Source organism: Gobio gobio (assembly GCF_949357685.1).
Source record: "Gobio gobio genome assembly, chromosome: 9".
In the NCBI taxonomy this organism is placed as follows: Eukaryota; Metazoa; Chordata; class Actinopteri; order Cypriniformes; family Gobionidae; genus Gobio; species Gobio gobio.
The window spans coordinates 16,407,192-16,430,329 of NC_137115.1; the positions used below are offsets into that span (position 1 = coordinate 16,407,192).

Consider the following 23,138-nt stretch of genomic DNA (forward strand, 5'->3'; position numbering starts at 1 on the left):
TTATTAGGAACACCATACTAATACTGTGTTTGACCCCCTTTCGCCTTCAGAACTGCATTAATTCTACGTGGCATTGATTCAACAAGGTGCTGAAAGCATTCTTTAGAAATGTTGGCCCATATTGATAGGATAGCCTCTTGCAGTTGATGGAGATTTGTGGGATGCACATCCAGGGTACGAAGCTCCCGTTCCACCACATCCCAAAGATGCTCTATTGGGTTGAGATCTGGGGACTGTGGGGGCCATTTTAGTACTTCGAGCTTTGTGACATGGTGCATTATCCTGCTGGAAGTAGCCATCAGAGGATGGGTACATGGTGGTCATAAAGGGATGGACATGGTCAGAAACAATGCTCAGGTAGGCTGTTGGCACTAAGGCACTAAGGGGCCTAAAATTTGCCAAGAAAACATCCCCCACAACATTACACCACCACCACCAGCCTGCACAGTGGTAACAAGGCATGATGGATCCATGTTCTCATTCTGTTTACGCCAAATGCTGACTCTACCATCTGAATGTCTCAACAGAAATCGAGACTCATCAGACCAGGCAACATTTTTCCAGTCTTCAACTGTCCAATTTTGGTGAGCTTGTGCAAATTATAGCCTCTTTTTCCTATTTGAAGTGGTGATGAGTGGTACCCGGTGGGGTCTTCTGCTGTTGTAGCCCATCCGCCTCAAGGTTGTGCGTGTTGTGGTTTCAAAAATGCTTTGCTGCATACCTCAGTTGTAACGAGTGGTTATTTCAGTCAAAGTTGCTCTTCTATCAGCTTGAATCAGTCTGCCCATTCTCCTCTGACCTCTAGCATCAACAAGGCATTTTCGTCTACAGGACTGCCGCATACTGGATGTTTTTCCCTTTTCACACCATTCTTTGTAAACCCTAGAAATTGTTGTGCATGAAAATCCCAGTAACTGAGCAGATTGTGAAATACAACCAACAACCATGCCACGCTCAAAATTGCTTAAATCACCTTTCTTTCCCATTCTGACATTCAGTTTGGAGTTCAGGAGATTGTTTTGACCAGGACCACACCCCTAAATGCATTGAAGCAACTGCCATGTGATTGGTTGATTAAATAATTGCATTAATGAGAAATTGAACAGGTGTTCCTAATAATCCTTTAGGTGAGTGTATATATAAATGGTAAAAAGGTACTATATCATGATATATATCGTTATCGGGATATGAGATTTTGGTCATATCGGCCAGCCCGACTTGAATCTGCAATAATACAACTAGATTCACTTTTAACTTAATAATGACAACAGCAATAATTTAACTTTATACATTGGCTTCACCTTTTCTTTAGAGCAGGTAGCATACTTAAACTCAAATTAAATAAATGTCTGCACTGTAGACTAGTCAGAAATAATCTACTCATTTTACCATTTACCATAATGTAAAAAAAAACACATTTATTTTATAAAAATTGATGACACACACAAAGTAATGTCCCACTGTAGCCTACTTAACAAACACATAAATTGTATGAATATGACTAATACTGATGGATAAATTGGCCTATAAGTTAAATATATGAAATATTAGATATTAAAAAGCAGTTTGTTAATACTATAAAGTAGCCACCACACTAATTTAAAAATAAAGTGAAAAGTGAAAATAAAGTGAAAATAAAGTGGCATTTTGTGGTTATGGAAACAACAGTTACCATGGCGAATACAAAATACTTCATGAACTGTTAATGAAACATAAAAACTGCTCCTGATAAACAGAATGCACATCATAACTGTATGAAAATCCTTCCCAGCTAACACACGTCGAACCAGTTACGTGATTTATTGGTACTTAACTTTTATTTCATGACTTACGAATTGACATCATAACGTTGCATGCTCAGTTCCTCTTGCGCTTCTAATATACACAGTGATAGGGCGCCAAGTGTACATACGATGGACACTTTACTATCCCATTATGCCACGGGAGAGGAATTGTGAATGGCAGTAAAGCAACGTAACTAACGCTATCAGCATGGCGAATGTAGTACGTCCAGATTACATTCATACTACACACATTCATACTATATAGAACATACTTTTTTAACAGTCATGAAGTAACTACTTGTTCGAAATAAGTATCTATTTAAGAGAGTTTGCGATTTCGGATGCAGCCACATTGTCACAACACCCCCAGTATCCCCCCCCCCCCCCCCCCCCGTAGATTGTTTGATGGAAAAGGTTTAACATTCAGATTTACCAAATAAAACTGTCTACAGGAAGTGATCAAGCTGTGTTTCATTGCATTCAGATGGTTAGTATCAGGCGTGTGCATGGGCCAAAAAACCCAGCTGAGATGACCTACTACGCCCAGCAAAATGATACCCCACTGCTTGGCACATCTGCAGCCAAGCTTCTGAACACAGTGGACTCTCAGACCATGGCGCTCACACTGGGATACTTTGTCCAACTGCAGGCTGAAGGTCAATATTACGTTTTCTTCAAGTTTAACTAGAACTATAGAAATGTAACTATATGCCAAAATAGTTAAATTAGTTAACACAAAATGGATATGTAACTAAGGATACTTTCCATCTGTTTTTTTTCCCATATTATTTTTTGTGATACATGTGCTTGTGGTAACACTTAACCCAACTTATCAAACCCAGAATATTTCCCAAGAATCATGAAATGTTCTTGAAACACAATTTCCTGTGCTGACATATTTCCTATTGAAACAGGAAATAGAAATAGAAAATAACCTGTCAATGACATCACAGTCCATCTCTAAACATGATTTGTCACTTGCTTTTACTAGTTAGTGTCAGACGAGGGTCAATATTTTGCATGACCCTGTTCACCTGGCTGCAAATACCATATTTCTCCATTGAGTATATTGTGGTATACTATCACAAATATATAGTGAAAAGTAAAAGAAAAAATCCTTTCCTTTGCAATTCGTTAAACCAACTATGTAGCTACCATATGATCTACTGAAAGAAGAAAAAGTATGAGTACTGAAATGTTGCTAATACCATAATTATTGTTGTGTAAACTAATTATTTTTCCCACCATGCAGCCGTGGTGAAGAATCCACCCAACAACCTGTGGATCATTGCTGCAGTGCTAGCACCCATCAGTGTGGTGACTCTCATCATCATCATCATCACCACAGTGCTGTGTCATAAAAACAAGAGCGATTTCAAAAGCGATCCAATCGGCAACTTCAACCCTCGAGTCAAGGTATGGCAGTGACTGGACGAATATCCTGCTTGACCATTTCCTATAAAGCACTGCTTTGCTTTTTAACTCTTTCATTATAACTCATTATGGTATTTAGTACACTCAGCATATTTTATATGCTTCATCAACAATTTTTTCTCAAATGCTTGCATGCTTTTCTTGCTTGCCTCTGGGAATACATCCCGAGAGAGCTTATGAGAGAGAGCTAGAAATGATTGATGACTCTTCATGCTGTTTTCTCTCATTTAGACTGCTTACTGGAGAGACGTGGGTTATTACCCTCAGGTAGTTATTCAGCCCTTCAATCATCCCACCTGCTGCTCTGGATCCTGATGTGCACACAGCGTTAAGGATGATGTGTAGTGTAGACAGGTCTCAGGGACAAATACTAATGATTTTGCACAATTATAGGGTTAGTTCACACACACACACACACACACACACACACACACACACACACACATCTACACACACACACTCACTATCTTTGTGGGGACTCTCCATAGACGTAATGGTTTTTACACTGTACAAGCTGTATATTCTATCCCCTTACACTAACCCTACCCCTAAATCTACCCATCATAGAAAACTTTCTACATTTAAAAAATAATTCTGTATGATTTATAAGCTTGTTTCCTCACGGGGTTCTCAATTTAGGTCCCCACGTTGATACGAGTCCCCATGAGTCAGTGTGCATTCAGGTTGAAGTCCCCAACAGGATAGAAAAACATGAACACACACACATGCCTTGACATTCTACAAAACATCAAGTAAATCATACAGATTCGAAATGACACAATGGGAAGTATTTATTAAATTGCACAGATTTTTTTTTTTAAAGAACTTTTCCTTTAAAATCGCTAACACAAAATTTTGGATTAAATAAAAAGGAAGATTATGTTGAATTATGTCAATAGTACAGCAGTATTTATTATTATTATTATTTTTTTTTTTTTTTATTAGGATCTGAATGTATGTGTGTGTGTACATGTGTGTATTTGTGTGTGTTCCTTTGCTTTCTTGCATGCCTAAACAAGATGAATATTTTAGGAATAAGGTCAGAAATTCTCTGATGATTTAGTTGAAAATAGGCTAGAGGGACTATGGAAGGAACAGCCTCTTTGTTATAAAAATGCATTTAATACATCAATTCAGTAAAACCATAAACCTCAAATGCAGAAAGAAATGCAGACAGCAGCTTTCTTTTAAACATGTCAAATAAGTCTTATTTATTACATATAATGATCTGACCTGCTTTTCCCAATACAACCTCTGGCCTAGTTTATCATTCACTATTACTGACAAACTACTGCCTGAATTTTGCTTGACCATTACAGAACATACTTGCCTTCAGTTATCCAGCAACTGTGGATGTTATTTGCAAAATCTTATGCAGTGCATTAATGTTACAATGCGGTGGTAGCAGTGCATGAAGAAGACAATGAAGATTACAATAACAAACAATTACAAATAAAATATTAATTGTAACATTTACTAATACATTATTAAAATCAATAGTTATATTTGTTAACATTAGTTAGTGCACTGTGAACTAACATGAACAAACAATGAACAGCTGGATTTGTGTTAACTAACATTAACACTAAGATTAACATATACAGTAATAAATGTATTGCTCATGGTTAGTTCATGTTAGTTAATTAACTAATGTTAAGAAATTAAACCTTACATACTGCTTATATATATATATATATATATATATATATATATATATATATATATATATATATATATATATATATATATACATACACCTTGTTACCTATAAATAACAGTCTTTAATAAACTTAAACAGTCTAGAATTATCACTGGAACAAAAACCACCCTATACATAAATGAGAACTGAAAAGGAGTGACTAAAGTACAGGAAGATATGTATATATACACAATATTCCCTGAGAAGGGAATGATATGACACTTTGGGAACGCCTCTGCGTGATTGTGTGTGAAGTACGTGTGTGAAATCAATCCAATGGCGAGACGGGTGGGTGATGTCATGACCAAGAAAGCATAAAAGCGCATCCGGAATGACCAGTGTTAGCTTCAATTAGCTGAAGCAAGTCGATCACAGGGATGAAGGAAGTATAGCATGGTTGTTCCTTCTCAGGGAACAAGGGTTACAGTCGTAACCAGAGATATTCTCTCTCGAGGGAACTCAATGACGCGTTGGAAACCACAATACCAAAACCCCCCTGCTTACAAATGCCTGTCTGTGTGAATACTGCACAACTAAGACATGAGCACCTGCGAACCCAGGTCAGAGCCCAGGTCCAGGTTGTAGAACCTCACAAATGTGAATGGAGAGGACCAGCCCGCCACATCTCAAACATTTTGAAGGGAAACCCCCGAAAGTAATGCTTTAGAGGCAGCCATACTCCTTTGTAGAGTGAGCTGGCCAGAGACCTCATAAGCAAGAGAAATAGGTTCGACTATCCACTTGCTAACTTTCTACTTGGACGCAGCTGCAAACAGCTGATCCGTTTTCCTCCAAAGGGAAAGCTCTGTGGACATAAGCATCCAGCACTCTCACTGGATATACAAAGTTCAGCTTCTCCTGGTCCTGATCTTTGAAGGGAGGAGGGAAAAAGGCTGGCAAGACTATAGGCCGGGGCATGTTGGTCGGCACCTTAGGGACATAGCCCGGTTTTGGATATAAGAAAGTCTTGGCCATCCCTGGTGCAAACCTAAGGCATGTAGGGGGCACCGACAGAGCCTGGAGGTCTCCAGTTTCTTTAAGAGACGTGATGGCTAGAATAAATACTGTCTTAAGGGTCAGACACTTTTCTGGAACAGTCTTAATGGGCTCGAAGGGAGCCACAGATAAACCCTCTAGAACGATGGCCAGATCCCTGGCTGGAACTCTGGTTTGGCTTGCAGGCCTCAGGGGGTGATGGATTGTGCGCCCTGCCTGAGACTGAAGGTCCCTCCTGATCAGAATCTCCAGGAGAAAGCCTCTAGTAGTAGACTGAGCCCGTCTCGGTGGATTCCCTTCAGAACTCCTGGGAGCAGAGCAATCAGGGGAAATGCATACAGACATAGCCTCGGCCATGTCTGTACCATGGCATCTAGCCCCATGGGGTTGTGTGAGGGACGCATACAGATCCACTTCTGCTTGGCAAAATATTCTCATATGAGCTCGTGGTGAAGTCTCTATTTCCTGGGCATCAGCCCCTGCCTCAACAGGATGTCGGCTCCTACGTTTTGGTACCCTGGAATGTAGTATACTGCTCTCAGAGAGGACAGCTTCCCTAGGGACCACAGGAGGATCTGGTGCGCCAGTTTGCATAGTGGTTGCGAACGCAGACCCCCTGATGATTTATATAGGAGACCACCGATGTGTTGTCTGTGCAAACAAGCACATGATGACCTCTCAGATCTGGGAAGAAGTGCTTTAACGCCAGGAAGACCATTTCCAGGCAATTCATGTGCCATGAGAGATGATGACTCCTCAACAGTCCATAACTGCTCCCCAGCCTGTGATTGATGCATCTGTCGTGAGTGTAACGAGATGGAAATGAGCTCCTAACATGGGACCTTGGGACCTTCAGTCTTTGTAACTGTTTGACAGTGAGTGACTGGCCTAGCTTTATCTCTTTAATGGCTGTGAGGATGGCAGCAACACCAGCAGGCGATAGGCGAGCCTGCGCCGTCACTGAATTCAACACCAAGAAAAATAGTCCTCTGAGCTGGAGAAAGCACACGCTTCTTGGCGTCTGGTCTCAACCCCTAACTTTTGCATATGGGCAAGAACGACATCTCGATGTGAATCACCACTTGCTTCGATTTAGCTAGAATCAGCCAATCGTCCATATAGTTCAATATGCGGATGCCCTGAAACCTCAGCGGTGCCAGAGCCGCATCCAGGCATTTTGTGAAAGTGCAGGGTGATAAAGCTAGACTGAAGGGAAGAACCCGATACTGGAATGCCTCGCCTCCGAAAGCAAACCTTAGGAACTTTCTGTGTTGTGGAAGGATGGATACATGCAAGTATGCATCTTTTAGATATATTGTGACAAACCAGCCCTCGGATCTGATTTGAGTCACGATCTGCTAACATTGGAAAGTTAACATTGGAACAATGAAGGACCGGCTGTGGAACCCGGATTCTCTGTTGGGTGAAGGAGCCTGTTCTATGGCCTCCTTGCCTAAGAGAGTTTTTACTTCTTGCTCCATTAAAAGAGCCTGTTTGGAGTCCACTACTGTGAGTAGAACTCCACTGAATCGAGGTGGTCTAGAACCAAACTGGATTCTGTAGCCTTTTTATACAGTCTGCAGGATCCATTGAGATTTGGCAGACATTTGGCAGAAGCCTCTACTCTGCCAGATGATCTACTAAGGGAACCAGACTCTCGAAGCTGGCCTTTAGTGTACTCAGAGTAGCCACGTCAGTGCCCTGAAGCGAATTGGCAGGGAACAACCGACCTGACTGCTCTCTTAACCTCCTCAGAGGGTGCAAGCACCCCAGTGACACAAAATCTTGTGGTGGGCACTAAGAAATACAGAGGGTTGCGGGGTTAGCAGAATGGCCTCCTGAGGGTACAGAAGTGGAGTGGGCACCGTATAATGAGGTGTGCGCTGAGGAACGCTGAGGAAGCAGGACTTCTTCACAAGGAGAACGGTCCTCAGATCCGTTTTCTGCTCAGGAGGCTTCGACTGAGAGTGCCACCCGACCCCCATGGTTTTTGAGGAGGGGCACAAGAAGCGACTCGGCATGAGGAGCTAGACAGATAGCTTGCAAATGCCTGTTCAACCCTGTGCATCGCCCCATAGCCATGTTCAACCCCTTAATATCAGAATAAAAATAAACCTGGGGGCTGAAAAGACGGGCAGAATATGGCTTATTCCACAACCTCGCAATCTCTTTGTGTAGGTCGGAAAAGAAAGTGAAGGTCATGTTTTTGGTGACAGAAAGCACTCTCGGCTGGCCAGTCTATGCTTATTTTAGACACAGCACGGGTTATGACCCCTACCAGCTCCTTATACACAGGGGACAGAAGTGGCGAGTCTAGCACATCTACCTCTTCAGAGCTAGACAGCTGAAACACTAGGCTCTCTTCCTAGGCTGAAGGCAGAGATAAGACGGTGCCCATCTCTAACTCCTCCGTGAGATCCATCTGTGAACCCCACAATCTCAGCTTCCGTGCTGCCTCGGCAGCAGCAGGGCCGGAACTGTGTGGAATGTGAGCCTGAACACCATCATCGAAGAGTGACAGGCAGAGCGTGCGAAGTGGCAGTCTTTCGCTATACTTACAGCCAGCTCCCTTGAGAGCTTTAAAGTGTATTAAAATAGTTAGATATATTTTGCAAATGCAATTAAATTCATATGAAAGTAATTAAACTTCAGCAAAGTTAAAATAGCAGCAGATATACAAATAAGCTTTAAAAACATCAACAGAAAACTTTTAGGTGAGTGGTTAACAAGTAAAGACTTCCACTTTAAACTGCTGTGACGCAATAACGCTGTGGCTGGATAATGTCTTGTGAGGACTTAAAGAAACAATGCTTAAGATAAATTTATAGCACTGCATGGCAACATACCTTAATATTATTGCACATTGTTGCCATATTGTAAAATAGCATTGCTCAGAACTAACTGAGAACTAGCCTTTAAATTATTATAAGGTAATATTTCTACAAGGCATGATCCTAAAAAAATGAAAAATCAGAGTCTAAATTAAAGTTAAGCATGTTAATCTAAACCCGCCAGTCATCATTTATGGATATAAATAGCGGTTTATGCTTTCAGGTGACAGTATCCTCTAATTTGTCTATCATGAATTAATTCATTAAAATTCCCTTCAGACTATTAATTAATTCGAATTTGAGTCAAGTCTCATCTTTAAGCCCATCCATTGCCAAATCTGTTTACCTTCATTAGATTTAAGGATTATATTAACATGTGAACTCCTTGGTCTAATCTAATGCAGTCAGATTGTTCCAGTCATGTAAAATTTGAATTCAATCAATTAATTTAGATGTTAAATCCCATTTTATGTCCCCTGACAAAACATTTACAGGGTAATAATCAGTGATGGCTTTTATATTGGGGAGAAGTTTATTAGAAAAAACATTGTATTCTTCATCTGTTGACAGATCATAATATCATAAGAAATGAGCAGTAAAACAGGAAAGGAAAAAATATATTTATATTTAGTGTATCTTAGTTGTATTCAGTGATAATTCTGCATTCATTGCACTTGAAACAATGAACAATCCTCATAAATTCTCATTTTAATGTAGCAGTCATATTTCTGACAGCACATTTTTCATGCCTGAAATATAGTCATTTGTTCAGCGGAATTATTTCAAAGTAACACCAAATCCTTGATTTGGTAACGAAACAAAACAAAACACTTTTATCTGTCTTAAATGGGTGATATTTTATGGAAACCCCATCATGCACTGTAAAAAATGGTAACCTGACATTTTTTATCATAAAGAGCAATTTTCTTTTTTTTTCTTTTTTTTACACCATTTTTGTTGGTATAAATGAATGTATGTAGGTTCATTTAGTGATGTTAAATATAATTGTTTAATTAAAAAAGGTTAATTTAGATGTTACCATTTTTTTCCAGTGTGGTGTATAAGAAAAACCTTAATGTCTGTAATAAAATATGTGAATGTTTGCTTGTTGCTTAGCCTGTTCAGGGGTTTGACTATGCCAAGCAACACCTGGGTCAGCAGGGTGGTGATGAGGAGACCCTCCCGGTTACTCAGGAGACTATGATTCTGCCCCACCCCATTCGAGATGCCCCTCTGTCTTTAGATAAGCCTGTACGCCAGGATGGATCAACTTCCAAAAAGAGCCTGACCAGTGAGATGAGGAAAAGGTATGTGTGAAGAAACCTAACACTTATGGCATGTCGTAGTTGCTCATTCATGTCACAGCTCTATCAGCGATGCTGTAATTTGCTGTGATTTGGCACAGGTCCACAAAACTACACTCCTCATGGAAGACATAATCTAAAGTAGACCCAGTGTACAAGAGAATACTGACTGAGACTTATTTGCTAATTGGTTTTTAAATAAAACCAGTGCCCAGGATGTCAGTATGATCTTAACATACTGAGGTCACTGCCCTCTTAAAATTTTGTCTTATTGTTAAGGTGACTATCTGATAATTAATTTCAAATGGCTGGATGAGCATACTGTAGCTTTTAGTTCGTTTCATGAAGGAGTATGATAAATGGATCTTGCTTTAGGCAAAGTGTTCTCAGAGCAGAATCTGTTTGAGTTAATAAGTGGATATGTTCTTGATGTAGACCATTTATCTCTGAAAAAGTTGAGATGTAGTTCCTGGAGACATTTTACTGCCTATGTTCACTGAAGTTCCACTGATTAATATGCAAATCATGAACTACACTACCAGTCAAAGGTTTTGTATTAATGTTTTTGAAAGAAATCTCTTATGCTCACCAAAACCATTTATTTGATCAAAAATGCAGTTAAAATGTATTGTGAAATGTTATTTAAATTTAAAAGAAGTTTTCTTTTTGAATATATTTTAAAATGTAATTTGTTCCTGTGATGGCAAAGCTGAATTTTCAAGTAAATCCATGTGACCAGTCTTCAGTGTCACATGATCCTTTCTAATATGTTGATTTGATGCTCAATAAATATTTTGGTAACACTTTACTTAAAGCCTTTTTATATAATGCATTATGAAAGGATTTTAATGCATGAATTATGCCTTGTAATGCATCTGCATTTTATGGTCTCATGAATAATTGTAACCACAATTTATAATACATTATACATTATGCCATTGGAAAGTATAACATAAACCACGACAAAAAAAACAATTTCATATGTAACAAGGAATCTGCAAATATAAGGCTTTAACTTTTGTTACAATTATTTATGAAACGATAAAATGCATTATAATTGTACATTATGAATACCTTTATAATGCATTATACATAAAGGCTTTAAGTAAAGTGTTACCAATATTTCTTATTATTATCAATGTTGAAAACCGTTCCCTTTCGAAGGAACTCATCACTGTGTCATGATGTTGACGTTATGGGAACACTTTTGCTTCTGAAATAGAAGTCATCAGTTTCTTTGTCTTCAGTAAGCAGCATGTTTAAGTGTTTGTGTGTGAATGTCTACTGTTTTTCTGTCTACTAACCGTAACCCCTTATTCTGCTACCCCCTATCAATCTACTAATACTCAACTAATACTCTAATAAGAGTTAATTGACATATAGGTGCAACCTTACTTATAGTCAACAGAATGTCTAAAGGGTCAAAATAAGGTGTAACCAGTTATTTTTGTTGTGAAATAGCATACAGAAAAACGTAAGACAGTTTGATTAAAAAAAAAGTATATAACCAGAATCACTGATTGTATGTAACAGTAATGTAACAGGTGAGCTCCCAGGTAATGATGCAGGCTGTTTTAAGAATCTTTCACACTCTGAAAGCCGACACATTTTACTGCTGCTGCTGTCTTTCATGTCAGTCGTGATGTATGAACAAGTGTGCTGGCAGTGTAGATGTGACATTATATAGACGGCTTTTTTATTCTAATCACATGCAAATGTTTAGTTGCAATCCACCACACAGCTGTATTGCATTTGTATGTTGAATTTACATGTTTAATTAACACATAACCGTTCGGTCCATGTTCAGAAATATGAGATTTCTGTACACACAGCTCAATGCGCAAGTGAGAGAGAATTTCCATATCTGGAAATTCATGCATCACAGCAGCAACACCATAGCTACTATAAATAAAATATATACAGACAATACATTGAATGAAAACTCCACCAATGCACCCAACAAACACAACATCTCAGACACAAGGTATACAAATCATGATCACATTTGATTAAACAGGCTCACGGCAGATGGAAAAAAGATATTACTCTCTTTCTTCTATATCACTCTTTTGAGCAACGTGGGTAAATAAGTCTATTGCTAAATGAGCTAAACATAGCTCGCACTGTATCATGGAGGGCGTGAGATTTTTACTTCATGATGGAAGACTCCCTACCATCCTTTCTTATCTAATTTCATCAACAGAGGGCATAGAGCACCCATAACTAAGCTAGCCTTCCTTATCAGTTTGTTACGTCCGTTTTGTTCCTCTCAGAAATCCCCCTCCCCAACATACCACAGCATAGAAAATAACAGATACCAGTACAGTATCATTAAAAAATCCTTGAAAATACGGGAACACCCTAAAAGATCACACCAGTCTTACTTATTATTTAAATAGACTTCCAGATATTTGTAAGATTTTACCATTTTAATATCCACCCCTTGAATGGTTACAGGAGCTTAGGTACTTAGTACTTAGGTACTGCGTTTTCTATCTGAAATCTGTTACAATTTCTTTAACCTCGCTCCGTTCCCACAGCTCTCGGCCCTGCCCGGCTTGCTACACCCAATGACAAGCCAGAGCCCACCGCTTATTCTGAGCACAAGCCCACCTTGAAAGAAGAGCCAGAGTTTCAAGTTTCAAGTTTAATTTATTTATAAAGACATTTAAAACAACCTTGGTTGATCAAAGTGCTGTTCAAAATTATCTTGGTTGATTCATCTCCAACAATAACAAACACAATCATAAGACATTAAATGCCCAAGACTACAAATGGGTTTTCAGAAGACTTTTAAACTCAGATACTGTGGTCGCTGTTTTAATAGATAATGGCAATTTATTCCATAACCTGGGACCAGCAACTGCAAAGGCTCTGTCACCCCTGCATTGCAGTCTAGATCTGGGTACTCGTAGTAGATGACTGGTCTGTGATTTGAGCAATTTGACCGGTTTGTGTTCAGTAAACAATTTAGAGAGGTATTGAGGAGCGAGATTGTTTAACGCTTTGTACACAAACAACACAATTTTAAATTCAATACGATACTGAATACCACTGAATGGTAGCCAGTGCAGTGAGTGTAGAATAGCCGTGATATGGTCCCATTTGTGACTGCCTGTGAGCAAACGGGTGGCCGCATTTTGGACCAGTTGAAGTCTATGAATAGATAAGACTGGCAGCCCTTGATACAGCAAATTACAGTAATCAAGCCACGATGAAATAAAAGCATGAATTACAATCTCAAAACTCTTCCTACTTAGGGTTTAACTTTCGCTAGTCTTCGGAGATGGTAAAAGCCTGAACTGACAACAGTATGATTTGTTTGTTCAGTTTTAGGCCACTATCCAGTGTAAAACCCAGATTCATGGCATCAGAAGATCGATATGGAGTGAGAGAACCCAATTCAATAGTGCTCAGATCGGTTTTCTTGGAAGGCCCAAACAGAATAATTTGTGTTTTGTCATCATTCAGATGGTGAAAATAATTGGTTAGCCATGTTTTCAAATCTTGAACACAGTGTATTAAATGATTCATGGCAGACCTGTCATTGCGCATACATGGGATGTAGAGCTGCATATCATTAGCATAGCAATGATAAGACACACCAAATATCCTACATATAGAACCAATGGGTAGCATGTACAATGAAAACAGTAACGTTGCCAAAGTTGAACCCTAAGGGACACCACATGTCAGATGCTACAGAAGTGATACAGTGCTGCTTCCCTATATTTACTGAGAGCGATTGCCAGAGACCACAGAGATCGAGCCCATCGCAGAGTCTGTCCATGTGCGTGAGCCAGCATCAATGGCGTCACTAAGGGGATATTAGTGGAGTTTTTCAGAAAGGATTGGAGCCCCGCCCACACTCCCATCGCTGAGGTGCATACTATAAGCAGAGTCCCTGCTGAATTATTACATAATGAGCTGGATGATGAAATGTTTCAAGGTCTCATCCAGTCCCAAGTTGTATTCCTTGCTGTTGATTCAGTCCAGTCTCAATTCGTCTTTGTCTCTGCTGGTTCAGTCCAGTCTCAAGTCATCTTCGTCTGTGTTGGTTCAGCCCAGTTCCAAGTTGTTTTTGTCGCTGCTGGATGAAATGTTTCAAGGTCTCCAGTCTCCACTGGTCCCATCCAGTCTTAAGTCGTCTTCGTCTCTGCTGATTCAGCCCAGTCCCAAGTCATCTTCGTCTCTGCTGGTTTATCCTAGTTCCAAGTCGTCTTCATCTCTGCTGGTACTGACAAGTCCTAAGTCATATTTTTCTCTGCTGGTTCAGTCCAGTTCCAAGTCATCTCAGTCTCTGCTTGTTCTGCCCAGTTCCAAGTCTCCCTCATTGCCGTTGGCTCTGCCAAGTCTCCAAGTCTCCCATCCAGCCTCCCTCTCCCTCCTCCTCTGCCAAAGCCACCCAGTTCCTCATCCTTGCCTCCCTTCAGCCCCTCGGTTCCTCCTGTGCTTCTGCCCTGCTGCTCGGATCTGCCTTAGATTTCTCAGTCGCCAGCTCTGGCTTGGTCTGTGTATCCCTTAGCTCCAACTAAGGCCTCTGTGCCCCAGACCTCACCTCAGTCCTCCGACCCATCAGCTTCACCTTGGTTCAACGCTTGCTCGGCTCCACCATGGTCTGTTATCCCTCAAGCTTCACCGGGCTCCCTCGTCCCTCTGGCTCCACCTTGGTCAAATGTTCACACTTCCGAGTATCCAGCTGCACCTTGATCCTCCAACCCTCTGTAATGTCATGTGTTTGGTTATATTTAGTTTTATTATCTTGTTCTGTTTAGTTTCTAGTCATGGTTTTCTTTGTCATGGTATTTGCCTGTTTTCCTGTTCATTCATTTGTTGTCATATTTCTGATTAGAAACCTGTTTCCTGTTTTTGATAATGACCATTCTCTATGTATTTAAGCCTTCTGTTTTCTTTGTTCTGTGTTTTGCAAATAACATTATGGTTACTCGCTCTCTGTTATTATTAAAGATTGTGTTTTTTAGGTAATTCTGTGTCTCACATCCTCTTTATTGGATTCACTACACAGCTGACATGTGACAGGAATAAATTACAATTTAAAATGAAAACGGTTATTTTAAATTGTAGTAATATTTCACAAATAATATAGCCTAGGTGAGCATAAGAGACTTCTTTCAAAAACATTTTTAAAAAATCATAATTATTCCAAACTTTTGAAGGTAGTGTCTCTAAAGAAAAACAGTTTAGTATGTCTTTCTAAAAATTTGGTAGTCAGGCTTTTTGGAAATAGTCAACTCAAAGTTATGTAAGAGGAAACATAAACAGAAAGAAAGTCAGCAGTGTTTTTTGTCTGATTCTGAGATCCCTAAAACACTCACAGAATAAGATAGGATAAAATATACTTACAGCAATAAGATTATTATTATTATTTGTTTAATCATTTTATTGAAAATGACTGTACTGACCACACAGCTATGTGACAGTAATACTCTCTAAATTGAAATCTGACCCCTCAACAACCTCTCTCAATTTACACTAAATAAATTCTTACATAAATGCATACCAGCAACTGCCTGTAAAATAACGTTTTTCAGGTACTTTAGCATTTTCTTAATATATTGCATGCAATATGTAATTATATGTAATTTATTATAATACTAAAATATAAAAACTAAGGGTCAGATTTACTAAACAGGGCAAATCAGTGTGAGAGCACATCAATTCCAAAAAAAGGAGTGGAAAGTTCTGCGTGTGATCTACTGACAAATGCACAAATTAAATCTGGGTGTAAATATATTAGATGTTAAGAAGTCTGAGTGGAATCTTCAACATCAAAACACATCAACACTATACTATTCATATAATTCTAGCTTTAGCACAGCTACTACACTCAACTGTCATTTTAGCACTAGTTTTTGAGGTGTGTGTGTGTGTCTGTTTGATTGTGTGTCCTTGCATTTATACGAGATGAGGATGCAGACAAAGAAAATGACATAACCATCCTCTCATTTCACACATGCACAGACTCACTGCTGCTTCTTGTTGCTATGGTTACTTGCAGTAGATTGCCGAGTGAGGACGGTTCCGTCATCAGCAGCGAATCAGTGAAGGAGGTCTCGGGAAAGGGCTTGAGAGTGCAAAAAGCCACAGCGCAGCAGAAACTCACAAAGGAAGAGACGAGAAAGAGTAGTGGTGAGAAATGACTCCACAGTTTCAGTACTTTTTGCACTTGTGCTGTCAGGCCAAAAGCCATTAGTAAAATGAAAATTATTATTTTTTTAATGTCCTGATCTCGTGAAGACAATACAGTCAACTATATATATATATATATATATATATATATATATATATATATATATATATATATATATATATATATATATATATATATATATATATATATATATATATATATTTGACTGTATAGTTGACTGTATTGTCTTCACGAGATCAGGACATAAAATAAAAAAAAAATTCATTTAATATATATTCATAAATATATTTCATAAATATATATATGGTGAGCTGACTCCATAGACATTGGAAAGGATGTGTGTTCTTGATTTGAAAAGATTCTAAAAGGAATGAATAATAATGCTATGTCTCCAAAATACCTTATTTTGGCCAAATTGCAATGCAGCATTGTATCCACTGTGAAGGATACAATCCCAGAATGCATTGCACCAAGCTCTTTTGAAAGAATAAATCCATGATGGTAGGCAAAGTGAAGAAATGTTGATTCATAAATATACTTGAGTATTTATTTTACTATGGGCACTTTTGGTCCTAGGATCTTAAATAAACTCTATTAACCCTCACAGACACATTAGCAACATTGCAAACACGTTCAACACTTTTGTTTAAAGCAATTAAATAGTAAGTATTGGCCCGGTTTCACAAACAGGGTTTAGGCTAAACTAGGATTAGGCATTTGAAAAAAACATTACTAGTGTGCATCTTAAGACAAAACAATGGCACTGACATATTTTAAGATATATCAGTGCAAGTTTCTTTCAGTTAAAACAACTCAAACATGCATTTTAGTCTGGGAGTCTTAAGCCTTGTCTGTGAAAATGTTTTTAAAAAAAATGAAGATAAAAACTACACATAACAGTAGCTTACAGAGAACATTTGTGAAAAATTAATACAATTTTGCATACTTTTAAAGAGTAGTTATTAAAGAAATAATATACCTCACAAGTTTGATCTGAATGTTATATTTTCAGACACCTAACTATTTGTTATTTACAATTAAATGAAAATGTATTAAATTTATAATAAAAGTAAGTTGAACTTAAGAGTGCTTTTTGACCCACTTAATTAGGATTTCAGCACATCTTTATGGCCCGGTTTCACTGACAAGCCAGGATTAGGCCTTAGTTTAATTAGGACATTTAAGTAGCTTTTATAAATGTGATGTGGTGTGTATTTTAAGATATGTCAGTGCAAGTTGCTTTCGGTTCAAACGGCTCAAACATGCATTTAGCCTGAGACTAGGCTTAAGCCATGTTGGTGAAACCAGCCATATATATATTTTAATAATTACTTCTATTGCCTTGGTTAAAATATAGTTAGTTTACTGCTGAATGTACTGACAAGTATTTATGGTAATCAATGACTTTAATGTGAGTTTTATTGAAACGTGTATGTAATTAAATATATTTGTAATTACACATTTGTATTGATGAAGTTGCAATTTACAAAATTAAATGCTTCTTTAAAGCATGTCAAATAACTATTAAAACCTGATTGTAAATGTACTTTAAATTAAAACTCTTTATTTGTTAAGTGGCCTTTTATTTAATAATATTACATTATACATACAGGTGGATGCAATAAATGCATCCACTTGAAAACATGTAAACTTAAACTTTTGTCAAAGTTTCTAGACTATTTTAAGTCATAAAGTGAGTTGTATATAGTACAATTTAGCGTAATGCTTTGGCTGGCAGGTAGGTTATGTAATGATCATACTGAAAGGGGCAGGAGGTGCCTGCCTCTGCCCTCTCAAGTTCAACAGCGCCCCACATTTTTCCGAAGTAAATCTGTGGTAAAAAATGAAAATGTAGCGTTCCCCAATTGAGAGCCATTGAGGCAAACTCAGTCTGCTCAGCCTGATTTACAGTACCTTCGTAAACCGTCCATACATTCCATTCCGCATCAGCAACGTGTGTATATCAGTCTGCCTCAGTTAAGCAACTAGTAAGTAAAATTGTGTACACATATGTTCTTTTACCTCGGGCAGAGAGATGTGTGTAGTAGTCTACCAATTTAGTAAAAGTATAAATCCTTTAGTTTAAATAGTCATGTGAATAACCTGTAAATCTTACTGTTGTTTTCGTTCTGAGAATTGACATGACATTCTTTTCCTCTCCTGAGGTCCTCCACAACTCATCACATTATAAATCATTATAAATTATAAAACACAGTGTATACTACATTAAGGATAACGTCTTATCTGTGTGAACCTTTAGCCTGTCAATCAATATTAGGTCACCACCACACTACTGCATGTGTTCAGGTTACTTGTAGTTATTCATATATTAATTATATAGCTTAAGCTATTGCTAAGACTCAGAATCTGATCCACCTAAATGTATAACCATGAGCTTATTATATGCATCCTAAATATATACAATTAAATAGTATTTTCACAATAATACAATAATAATAAAATAAAAAAGCAGCTTTATTGGTAATGACGTGATATGTACTTTTACACATCACATATTTTATCTCAGAGCTCTTTACTGACATGATTATTTTCATATCAAATTACGACCAGAAGTGAAATGTACAAAATTGTCAATGTTGTCCGTTCGCCGTGGGGTCCCCTCAAGCACGGTGCCCAGTGTGGTCGCAGCGGTAGCACCACCCTAAGGCAGGCCCTGGTTTGGGTGCAGTGTGAGGTTGTTGGGGTGTCTCCCTATAAGGTAAATGGGGTTTTATAGGACCTTTTTACCAAATGACCATCCTCAGCAGGAAAAGAGTGATGGAGCTCATGAATATGAATAAGAACCTCTCTTCTGACATGATCCAGTCTGTCACTTTGGCTACCAGCATCACTGGGGAGCAACAGGGTCACACGCACATTTTTGCAGACACATGCATCCTCAAAGACATGCAGACTGACACAGATAAAGGCACACCTGTTGAAGCCTAATTTAACTATTTTATAATCTTTGGCAGAGGTCATAACAATGAATTTGAAGACTGGTCTGGATCACGCATTGACATCAATATACAACCCTCAACTCCACATGCACACATAAATAAACACGTTCCTCACAATAACAACATAAGGTGACATATGTTCAAGTTCTGTTGGCACATGCTGCATGTGACCTTTGTCAGATGGAACTTTAGTCTGGGGAGAGATGAAGTGTGCCAGCCCAGAATTTTCAGTAGTTAAAAAAAGCACTTAAAAAATACATTTACTCACACGCACGCATGCACGCACATACACATTTGTTCATTTTCGGTTAGGTTTATTTCTTCTCAAATAACCTATTTGTTGATGTAAACTACTTCACAAATTTTCTTTGTAAGAATTTACTGTAGCGAGAACTCTAGATGTTAAACTGTAACATAGTGATGCCAACACAAATCTAAATCGTTCTCATAGTTTAAAGCAACTGTTCTCTCAAAATAAAAATTCTGTGAATATTATACCTATATCGACTACGTTTATGGTGTTTTTTGGTGCTTTAGTCCTTACCAGTGCTTCATTGATGTGGCCACTTTGAACTGTTGTGATATGTAAATGAAGAGTCATTACATTCTACGTCATATTCCACAGAAATAACAGCGGCGAATGATGATAGAATTATATGTATTTTTTTTTGTGTGTGTGTGTTGTGAACTATTACTTTAAGTGAGTCAAGTTCCATTCCTCCCTGAGTATAATTCTTCATAGTTAGGGCAAAATGTATAGTTTTGCTTATCCTTCCTTTGCTTTTCCATGTTCATATATTTAAATATTCTTATATTATTAACATTTATATATTCTCTTAGAAGTGGACAACTATAAGCTAATCTGTCTTGAGAAATGGACCCAGTTAATTAAAATCAAAATATACGCTGATATCTTGGGTTTAAACTTTTTCCCATTTTAGATAGGAAATGAGGGGTAAAGGAAATAATTAATCTTCTGCACGTGATAATGTTAGCCATGGCCACTGTCACATAATCACAAAGTGAATTTGTCTATATTCTGCTTGTGTAATCTGATTTAGTGTTTGCAAGCTTGTTGCTGCCATGAAAAACAAAAGTTTTTGTTTTTGGCAGATCATTATGATAGTTCTTCAGGATCACTTCAGCTTATTTCTATAAAACCATTGGCAGCTCCACCCACCTACTCGCATCCCGCATCCTCTGACCGCAGTCAGGACTCTGCCATATTAAATGGAGAGGTAAGACTTGGTTTTATTACAGACAGTCTCAGATGGCAACCACTGACAGACCACAGTCTGTTGACTGACCTTATGATGCATATACACACAAAAAAGGGCTGTGGATATGAAATTGACAGTTCATTACTAATTGGCTGACTGTTATGCAATTTCTGCAAGTCAGGGCCCACAGGCCGGACACAGTCTGGCAGGAAACAAGCCTCTGCAAGACTGTAACTGTACAAAGACTTTTTAACATAAAGGCATAGTCTTGTCAACAAAAACGTATTCTTATTATATCTCAATGAACACTCTTGCTTAATTGATCAAATTTGGGTTTCAAAGAAACCCGACACAGATTTCTTTTAGAATATCATAGTACCTATGGGAAATTAATTTGAGACAGTTTTAATTTATGGTTTTTTTTTTTTTGAGCGGATGATTAGCCAGTCCACCTTCTCTCTTTCTCCCTATGTGTATACAGGTGAATTTGGCTCTGAAACAGAAGTCAGACATTGAGCACTACAGGAATAAGCTAAGACTGAAGGCCAAGAAGAAGGGATATTATGACTTCCCTTCTGCTGAAGGGAAAGGCAGCACTAAAGACCTGAGTCAGCGACACAAGTATAGCCACGACAGGCCTCCACACCCTCACAGCAGAGCTCTGGAACAGGAGGACGACAGAGGGTCCACGTTTGTGAAGTATCGCAGGAGGTGAGTGATTTTGCTTGAATGGGAGTGTGTATTTTTAACAAGATAATGATGTTTTTGTGTATGTGTACATCAATACCTAATACTGTGACATTTATGATATTTAAATAAATGTGTGGCCCTGGGTCACATTTTTGAAAAGTGCACTTTGCACAAATGTCAAATTAAAAGCTTTACTTTAAAGTAAATTTTAAATCCTTATGTTTAAATAGACTTTACATGATTTATGTCAGCAGTGGTTTGCACACAAGACTGAAAATAAAAGAGCTGGATCTATTTGCAAAACAAAATCTGACAAATAACCGTAAATGAGGGATGGATATGGATATTTATTCCATAGCTCTGGGTCTGCGGTGGGCTCTGGCTTCATCTCCATGTGGGGCTTCGGCTTGTTGTTTGTGGCGGGCTTGAGCGTTGGATCTGCGGTGGGCTCTGCCGTGTTGTCCCCTGTTGAAGGCGTGGCTGCTGGTGCTGCATGCACTGCTTGAATTGGAGTGTGTATTTTTTGACAAGATAATGTTTTTGTTTATGTGTACTTTAATACTTATGACACTGTCTCTCAGATTTGTTGATCTACACAAATTATAGCTCAAGTATATGGGGCCCTATTTTAACGATCTGAAACGCAAGTGTCAAAGCGCGAAGCTCAAGTAACTTTGTGGGCGGGTCTCGGCGCTGTTGCTATTTTCCCGGCGGGATAAATGGCTCTTGCGCCCGGCGCAAATCTAAAATGGGTTGGTCTGAAGTAGCTTCATTATTCATAGGTGTGGTTTGGGCGTAACGTGAATAAACCAATCCGAGCGTCATCCAACATTCCCTTTAAAAGCAGGTGCGCAAGTTCCATTATGGATTGCTATTATTATGGCGTATTTACCAGGCGCACGCCAGGAGCGGTTCACAGCCGAGGAGACTGATGTTCTTGTAAGAGCAGTGAAAGACAGAGAAGTGAAGTTGTAATGTTGTACATTATGGTAAAGGTGATTTCACAGTCTTTTTTTTTCAGTCTTTCAGTTGTTTCAGTTTTTCAGTCGATTTTTTTTCCTGGTTCTTGACGGACAAACCAATTTGTCAGATGTCCTTATATACATATATGTCTTGCCACTATTGGGCAAACAGGTCTTATCCTTAATTATTACAATTAGCCTGAATCATTTGTAAGCTAGATTTATGCCTATTTTTTCACATCTTCGTGGCACACCACAATGATTTCCGTCATCTCATGTGTTAATATTTTTTTAGTGTAACAATTTATGATTTGCAAAAATAACTGTTGCATCTGTGTAGATTACATGAGCAAAGTGTATGCGCGTTGTGCACGCTATACATTATGGTCAAGCATGCGCCCTTAAAATAGCATAATGAACAACGCGCAACGCGCCACTGACTTTAGACTAGGTTTTTTCTGGTCAGTGGCGTAATTGTTTAATGGAACAGCAAAATAGCACCAGGGATTGTTTGCGCCGGAACACGCCTCCTTTTTTGCGCTGAACAAAAGTTTATAAAAGTGTCAATCCACAATACAATTTCAAAGTTTATATACATGTTGCTGCTGATTGGGCTGTCATTTTCGACACACCCACCAGTGATGCGTGGGTGGATCCAAAATGAGTGGGCGCTGCGGTCACCCGCGGTTACACGCGGTTACACGCGGTTACGAGTCATCCAAAAATATTTTTAATGATATTCGGGTCGTGGTCGGTCGGGTCATCAATAAATCCTTATTTACCTTTTGAATGTTGAGCGTTATTAACTTTTGAATAAATGCTGATGCGGGACAAAATACCCGATTTCCCAACACGTTGTACTGAGCAATGCCATTGTACCATTTTAATAGGCTACTTTTAAATGCATATAGCTCAGTAATGTCAGTTTTATGTATTTTCTGAGAGGGGGCGGGATTTTTGTTGGGAAAGTCGGGGGAGAGACGCACACTTTGATTAGACTGGATAAACACATGCAGCATCTTAATTGTTAAGAAAATGAAACGAAATAAATTAATAAATCAAGCCTTTATTACATAACACTAGGAT

General features: G+C 38.5%; 1 protein-coding gene across 1 annotated transcript in view; it reads left to right on the forward strand.

Moving 5' to 3' along the window:
* The window catches only part of kiaa1549lb (KIAA1549-like b), a 98,274-nt gene that overhangs the window by 22,531 nt on the left and 52,605 nt on the right, over positions 1-23,138 (forward strand). Inside the window, exons 9-15 of the mRNA XM_079826080.1 lie at positions 2,269-2,440; positions 3,037-3,200; positions 3,450-3,485; positions 9,861-10,051; positions 16,068-16,198; positions 20,294-20,418; positions 20,882-21,111. Coding sequence (XP_079682206.1) covers positions 2,269-2,440; positions 3,037-3,200; positions 3,450-3,485; positions 9,861-10,051; positions 16,068-16,198; positions 20,294-20,418; positions 20,882-21,111 — 1,049 coding nt within the window. The remainder of the gene's footprint in view (positions 1-2,268; positions 2,441-3,036; positions 3,201-3,449; positions 3,486-9,860; positions 10,052-16,067; positions 16,199-20,293; positions 20,419-20,881; positions 21,112-23,138) is intronic.